Source organism: Artemia sp. Qi Xiang Cuo, chromosome 8 (genome assembly GCF_049724085.1).
Source record: "Artemia sp. Qi Xiang Cuo chromosome 8, ASM4972408v1, whole genome shotgun sequence".
NCBI classification, from domain to species: domain Eukaryota; kingdom Metazoa; phylum Arthropoda; class Branchiopoda; order Anostraca; family Artemiidae; genus Artemia; species Artemia sp. Qi Xiang Cuo.
Window position 1 is genome coordinate 7,083,452 of NC_142801.1, and position 7,957 is coordinate 7,091,408.

The 7,957-nt window shown below is 34.3% G+C and overlaps 1 protein-coding gene across 1 annotated transcript; it reads left to right on the plus strand.

Annotated features, from left to right (window-relative positions):
* The first annotated feature begins 2,080 nt into the window (after positions 1 to 2,080).
* LOC148949107 (uncharacterized) lies at positions 2,081 to 7,330 on the plus strand. Its single transcript, XM_089092827.1, has 3 exons — positions 2,081 to 2,110; positions 4,835 to 5,427; positions 6,845 to 7,330. The coding sequence occupies exons 1-2, from the start codon at positions 2,087 to 2,089 to the stop codon at positions 5,402 to 5,404; spliced, it is 594 nt and encodes a 197-aa protein (XP_088948953.1). The 5' UTR covers positions 2,081 to 2,086; the 3' UTR covers positions 5,405 to 5,427; positions 6,845 to 7,330.
* The last annotated feature ends 627 nt before the right edge of the window (positions 7,331 to 7,957 follow it).

The window sequence follows — 7,957 nt, forward strand, 5'->3', positions numbered from 1 at the left end:
AAAATATCAGAAATAGTTGTTGTTTTACATAAGAAGGTGTTCTCAAAATATAGAGAAACAATCCCCCTTCCCCAAATCGGAACCCCTTAATTTTTTTTAACCCATGTTAATCAAACTTTAAACTTGTTTTAATGTAAATAAAAAAGAATTTTAATTTGAGTGAAACACAACCACGCATAAACAGAGGATGGTCTCGAGGGGAAAGGGGTTGAACAATAGTAAACAAAATTTATAATAATTTAAATATGAGGTGCAAAGGAATTTGGGAAAAGTTTTAATTGGAAACCCCTTCCATCCCAAGACTCTATGCATAACTTCAAAAAATTGGCAAATTACACGGGAAATGTCAACCAGGACATTTAGTCCTGGTTGAACTTCCTTGAAGTAATGATGTTAGGGCTGTTTTAAAAATTAAAAAAAACTTTTTTCAGTCTTAGTTATCAAATTTTAATGTAAGTTTCTTTTATATTGTGTTTTTTTCTTCGTTTGTTTTGATGAGGACGGCCCTTGGATATAGGACGAAATATTCATTTAAAATTTGCGTTTCACTGTCTTGTGTAAAAAAATTTCCCTTTTGTTTCTACTTATTGTTTATGATGGAAAGACAGTGTGGACTTCGTTGCTATATGAACAGTAGTAAAAATAACTTTTGAGTAATTTAAATATGAGGCACCCAGAAACCAGCCAAAAATAAACGGGATTGTAACGAGGGTAGGGGCTCTAGAACACTTTTGTAAAATACCCCTTTCTTGATATCTTCACTATAAAAAGAAATCATTGCAACTAGCTCTCGGACGTTTGTTTGATAACAGGACTTATTTTTCATTTTTTTACGGATAAAATATTTAAAACTAGTTTATTAAAACATTTTCCCTTACAAGATCCTTTCCAAAATTTAGAGTACGATTCCCCCCCCCCCCCCTAAATTTTAGCCTCTTAGTTTTAATTTTTTTTATAACGCAACGAAAAACTAAACTTGTTTTAACCTAAAAAAAAAAGATTTTAGTTTTGAGGGAAACTTAACCATGCACATACAGAGGATTTACTTCGAGGGGGGGGGGGCAGTAAGAAAACTTTTTGATAATCTACAAAAACTACCATTCTGGTATCTGCCCCCCCCCATCCCTGAATAGTTTTCTACAGACGCCATTGAGCTGTAAAATTCAGAGCAGATTGAGCGAGATGTTGAACCAACAAACTATATGCATGCTTTTACTATTAATAATACTTTAAATTCGTCCTCAGTTTCAAGGTCCCATTGAAAAAAAACGAAATTTTTGATTTTTTATTTCCTAGAAGAAAGATTACGGATGTGTCTAATTTTATTTTTGAAACAATCCTAGAATACAGAAGTGAATCTTGAGCATAATTATTGGTGTAGGGGCATGAGGGATCCACACCCGGATAGTCAAGGGGCAAGGTATACATAATATTTTTTTCTCTACATTATTGGGGGAGGGGAATGCTCTCCTTGCTCCCTTCACCCAAATGATGCCCTTGGTAAAATATCAGGGAACTCATTTAAACGGAAATTAAATGTTCCAGTGCGTTTCTTAAGTAGCCAGGAGGATTGAAGCGCCGTTTAGCCCCCTTCCACGTCTCTTTTCACCGAAAACCGTCTTGTAGAACTTTGAAATAGTCTGTTTGTTCAACATAGTTTAAAAATTCAATTTTTGAGGGAAAGTATACGGAGGAAAAATTTTGAGGTGGAGTCCTCCGCAAGATATATATTCATTTGCTGTTTTGTAATCCAAGATAGTAATTAGGCGACAAGTCCACTTCAAACCCTGATTAATAAATCACAAATGAATAAGCTTTTTTCATATTCTCGATAGGGAAATATTATTATAGGTACCTTTGGGAAGTTAATAGTTTATGCTTATCAGATAGATGTAAAATATTAACATCCGGCGATTTGTCAAAAATATGCTAAAATGTTCTAAATAGTTAGATCTTTTGAGGATGATCTTAACTACTCACTCATAACCTCGGGTCAGTCTTGGCAATATATGGTATCAAAATTAAGTTTATTGTAGATCAGTTGAAGTTTTGAATCAAACTGTAACAAGCTAATTTTGGAATAACCATGGAATCTACGAATTGTGTAAAGGTAAAATTTGTTAAATTAAAAAAAAGAGTTAATCCATTAAAGAATATACTAGCAAACTCACAAAAATATAGAGGGAACATTAGGCTATTGTTTTTATTTTAATATTTCTTAATGAAAATATCAGAAATAGTTGTTGTTTTACCTAAAAAGGTGTTTTCAAAATATAGAGAACAATCCCCCTTCCCCAAATTAGAACCCATTAATATTTTGTAACGCATCTTAATCAAACTTTAACCTTACTTTAATGTAAAAAAAAGAATTTTAATTTGAGTGAAACACAACCACGCGTAAACAGAGGATGGTCTCGAGGGGAGACGGGTTGAAAAAATAGTAATTTTTTTTATAATAATTTAAATATGAGGTGTCAAGATATTTGGAAAAAGTATTAATTTTAACCTCCCTCCATCCCAAGACTCTGTGCATAACTTCAAAAAATTGGCAAATTACACGGGAAATGTTAGTTATTATTGAGAAAAATCCAGATTTCCTGGGCTGCCAACTTGAATTTCTCCTTTGTGTGGGCTTTGCTAAACTTTAATAAGGCAAATATTCCCCCCCCCCCTTTTTACTGACAAACCAGCAAAAAAATAAATGAGAAAACAATGGGGAGAGGGACTCTAGAGCACTTGATCTCGTACGTTTGTCGGATAACATGATTTTTTTTCATTGGAGTAAAACGCATCCACAAACACACAGAGAATTGTCTTCAGAGGGGGGGGGTGGGGTAGAACAATATTAAAAATTACTTTTAGATAATTTAAATATGAGGCACCCAGAAACCAGCAAAAAATAAACGGGATTGTAACGAGGGAAGGGGCTCTAGAACACTTTTGTATAATACCCCTTTCTTCTTATCTTCACTAAAAAAAAAAGAAATCGTTGCAACTAGCTCTCGTACGTTTGTCCGATAACAGGACTTATTTTTCATTTTTTTACGGACAAAAAATTAAAAACTAGTTGATTATAAGATTTCCCCTGGGTGTTTTCCAAAATTTAGAGTATAATTGTCCTCCCCCCCTCCTAAATTTGAGCCTCTCAATTTCTGATTTTTTTTTTTTATAACGCAATGAAACTCATTATTAGGAAACACATATTGTAGCTAAACTTGTTTTAACCTAAATAAAAAAAGAATTTTAGTTCTGAGTGGAACTTGACCTTGCACATACAGAGGATTTCCTTCGAAGGGGGGGGGGGTGGGGTAGTAAAAACCTTTTTGATAATCTATATAAAAAATTGCCATTCTGGTATCTCCCCCCCCCCTCCCTGAATAATTTTCTACATACGCCATTGAGCTGTAAAATTCAGAGCAGATTGAGTGGGATGTCCTCGAGGGGAGAGGGGTTGAACAGTAGTAAATTTTTTTTATAATAATTTAAATATGAGGTGTCAAGATATTTGGAAAAAGTATTAATTTTAACCCCCCTCCATCCCACAGACTCTGTGCATAACTTCAAAAAATTGGCAAATTACACAGGAAATGTTAGTTATTATTGAGAAAAATCCAGATTTCCTGGGCTGCCTAATTGAATTTGTCCTTTGTGTGGGCATTGCTAGACTTTAATAAGGCAAATATTCCCCCCCCCCTTTTTACTGACAAACCAGCAAAAAAAAAAATGAGAAAACAATGGGGAGAGGGACTCTAGAGCACTTGATCTCGTACGTTTGTCTGATAACATGATTTTTTTTCATTGGAGTAAAACGCATCCACAAACACACAGAGAATTGTCTTCAGAGGGGGGGGGGGGGGTTGAACAATAGTAGAAATTACTTTTAGATAATTTAAATATGAGGCACCCAGAAACCAGCAAAAAATAAATGGGATTGTAACGAGGGAAGAGGATCTAGAACACTTTTATATAATACCCCTTTCTTCTTATCTTCACTAGAAAAAAAAAGAAATCGTTGCAACTAGCTCTCGTACGTTTGTTTGATAACAGGACTTATTTTTCATTTTTTTACGGACGAAAAATTAAAAACTAGTTGATTATAAGATTTCCCCTGGGTGTTTTCCAAAATTTAGAGTATAATTGTCCCCCCCCCCCTTAAATTTGAGCCTCTCAATTTTTGATTTTTTTTATAACGCAATAAAACTCATTGTTAGGAAACACATATTGTAGCTGAACTTGTTTTGACCTAAATAAAAAAAGAATTTTAGTTCTGAGTGAAACTTGACCTTGCACATACAGAGGATTTCCTTCGAAGGGGGGGAGTGGGGTAGTACAAACCTTTTTGATAATCTATATAAAAAATTGCCATTCTGGTATCTCCCCCCCCCTCCCTGAATAATTTTCTACATACACCATTGAGCAATAAGTTTTTTTTAACTGAAAGTAAGGAAAAACTTAAAACGAACAGAAATTATTCCGTATATAAAAGGGGTACTCCCCACCTAAACGCATCGCTCTTTACGCTAAACTTTTTTATTGTTTAAAAAAATAAGAGTTGTGAGAAAACCAAATATTAGCGTATAGAGCGAGGTGTTGAGAAGGGGATAACCCCTTTCATATACGGACTAATTTCTATTCGTTTTAAGTTTAAACGACGTTCCTTATTTTCAGTTAAAAAAGTTTATTTCTTTTATTTAATTTTTGAACATTTTTGAATTAATGCAGGTTTTGATTTTGGCTCACCGTATATGAATAATTAACACAAAATTTGCAAAGTTCCTCTATTTTTTTTGCGAAGCTCCTTTTTTATATTTCTAATATCCTCCTATTTTTTCAGGGAGGAATTTCTGCAATGAAAATAAAGGTCCATCATATGGGACAAGTCAAATTTGTGGGTGCAGCAGATCTAAAGAGTCAGTTTTTGGCAATGTGTAAAGAACAAGATGTTCTTCCCATGAAGTTGCCGGAAATGGGCAAGACAGATGTTGATCTTAAACGAATTTTAAGTGAAAAGAAGCAACTGAATGACGAAGAAGTGTCGCTATTGAGCAAAATAATTACTAGATTGCAAACTGAAAACGAGACACTTTTTAGGAAAAATGAAAGACTAGCCAATAAGGAGCATCAACTGAAAATCACTCTCGCTGAAAAAACATCTTTAAAGGAGGATGTTGCTTGGTTGAAGACAGAAAATACTTCTCTAAAGGAGGATATTGATCAATTGAAGACAGAAAATCTACTGCTTTTGCAAGACGTCTTAGTCAAAGATGTATTTGCAAGAAGTATTCGATTGGAGAAGGAACAGCTAATTTCGAAAAATGATTCTCGTCTCAAAAAAGCTTTGTCTGAAGTGTCGTCTTTGAAAGAGGAAGTTACTAATCAAACAGTTCGTGGTAACGAACTGTAAGTAAGGAGCGACCCGGCTCAATGGTAACCGAAACTCTAAAAAACGGGATTTTGATACCAATAGATACATCAAAAGAATCAGATTTTAATTCTGATTTCAAATATATAAGTTTCATTAAGTTTAATCTTACCCATCAAAAGTTACGTGCCTGAGAAAATTTGGCTGATTTTCGAAAAAAGGGGGAAAGACCCCTAAAAGTTATGGAACCTTAATGAAAATCACACCATCATATTCAGCGTATCAGAGAACCCTACTGTAGAGGTTTCAAGGTCCTATCTACAAAAATGTGGAATTTTCCATTTTTTACCAGAAGAAAGATCACGGATGCGTGTGTATTTGTTTTTTGTTGTTTTTTTTCCCCAGGGGTGATCGTATCGACCCAGTGATCCAAGAATATCGTGAGAAGGCTCATTCGAACGGAAATTAAAAGTTCTAGTTCCCCTTTTAAGTGACCAAAAAAATGGAGGGCACCTAGGCCCCCTCCCACGCTCATTTTTTCCCAAAGTCACCTGATAAAATTTTTGAGATAGCCATTTTGTTCAGCATGGTCGAAAATATGATAAAAATGTCTTTTAGGATGACTTGATCCCCCAAAGTCCCCAGGGGGAGGGCTGAAAGTTATGAACTTTACTCAATGTTAACAAATAGTATTGGTTATTGGGAAGTATACAGACTTTTTCAGAGGAGATTTTTTCTGGTAGGTGGGGGAAGGAGAGGGGCGGGGGCTATATGGAAGGATCTTTCCATGACGGAAGTTTTCATGGGGGACGGGACAGTGCGATGAAGGGGGTGCCGGATTTCCCAGCATTATTAAAGAAAAAGATCAGGAATTAAATAAAAAAAAACAAGTTTTTCAACTGATCAACTGATTGTGATTAAGAGGTCATTTTTAAAGAACTGGAAAAAAAATTCGAACTATAGTTTAAAGATCAGGGTATTGACTAGGGGGCGAACCCCCTAATATACGTGTTAAAAATTTATGAATATAGAAGTTCGTTACGTAAGTTAATTCTAAGTTACGTATATTTATTACTAATAAAAACGTTCGTAAATAAAATTAAACAAGTTTCGAGAAAGCCATTTAACCAAATATAATATGCAAATTTTGTTTTAATTATTCATGTACGGTGAGCCAAAATCAAAACCTGCATTAATTCAAAAACGTTCAAAAATTAAATAAAAAAAACAAGTTTTTTTAACTGAAAGTAAGGAACGACGTTAAAACTTAAAACGAACAGAAATTATTCCGTATATGAAGGGGCTGTCCCCTCCTCAACGCCTCGCTCTTTACGCTAAAGTTTGACTTTCTCACAACTCTATTTTTTTAAACAATAAAAAAACTTTAGCGTAAAGAGCGAGGCGTTGAGGAGGGGACAGCCCCCTTCATATACGGAATAATTTCTGTTCGTTTTAAGTTTTAACGTCGTTCCTTACTTTCAGTTAAAAAAACTTGTTTTTTTTATTTAATTTGAATAAGGAATGCTGTCGAATTTTGAAAGAGAAGGAAGAAAGTGCCAAAAAATATGAAGAGGAATCTGATCAATTGAAGACAGAAAATACTTCTCTAAAGGAGGATACTGATCGATTGAAGACAGATATTTTACTGCTTTTGCAAGACGTCTTAGTCAAAGATGCATTCACAAGAAGTATTCAAAAGGAGAAGAAAGAGCTAATTTCGAAAAATGATTCTCGTCTCAAAAACGCTTTGTTTGAGGTGTCGTCTTTGAAACAGGAAGTTACTAATTTGAATAAGGAATGTTGTCGAATTTTGAAAGAGAAGGAAGAAAGTGCTGAAAAATATGAAGAGGAAATTTTATGCCTCAAATCTTATATTGCTGCATATCTTCAAATGAAAATCAATGAATTAGAATCAACTTTAGAATGTCCTAAACAAGTTGTTGGAGACAAAATCTGTTTGAGCGAAGCTTCAGAAAAAAAACTTATCAATTTGACAAATAAAGAAGATGAGATTGTGAACCGAATTTGGACCAGTTTTGAGCCAGAATTTGGACCAATTCTGAACCAATATTACGAATTAAAAGGGCAAAACACTGACCTCCTTTAGAAAAAGAGGATATTTTAACAAAAGTGGTTTATAAAATTCACTATCTTAAATTATCTTCACCTTTTATTGTGACTTGTTTTAACTTGTTTGACTAATTTTTTCTTATTATTTAACATTTTTTCGTTATTGACGAATAAAGAATTTGACTAAAAGAATTTGCAGTTTACCTTTTTTTCGAATGAATCTCTTTCTAAGTTACTCTATAATAAATGTTCTCTAGAACCTTCTCAAAACTGAAGCTACAGTGATGACAGTGGTCAGTTATGGTTCTGAAGTGTGGGCGCTCCAAAATATCCTATTTGGATTTGCTCGATATTTTCCAGAGAAATTGCCTACTGATAATATTGGTTTCCCGACTGACTGACTATATCTAACCCAGTAAGCTATACGAGAAGTGTGGGTCAATCCCATTTTCTAGGACTATATTATGAGAGAAAGGTTGATGTAGCTAGGGCATGCTCTGCTGATGAAAAATGGCAGATTGACCA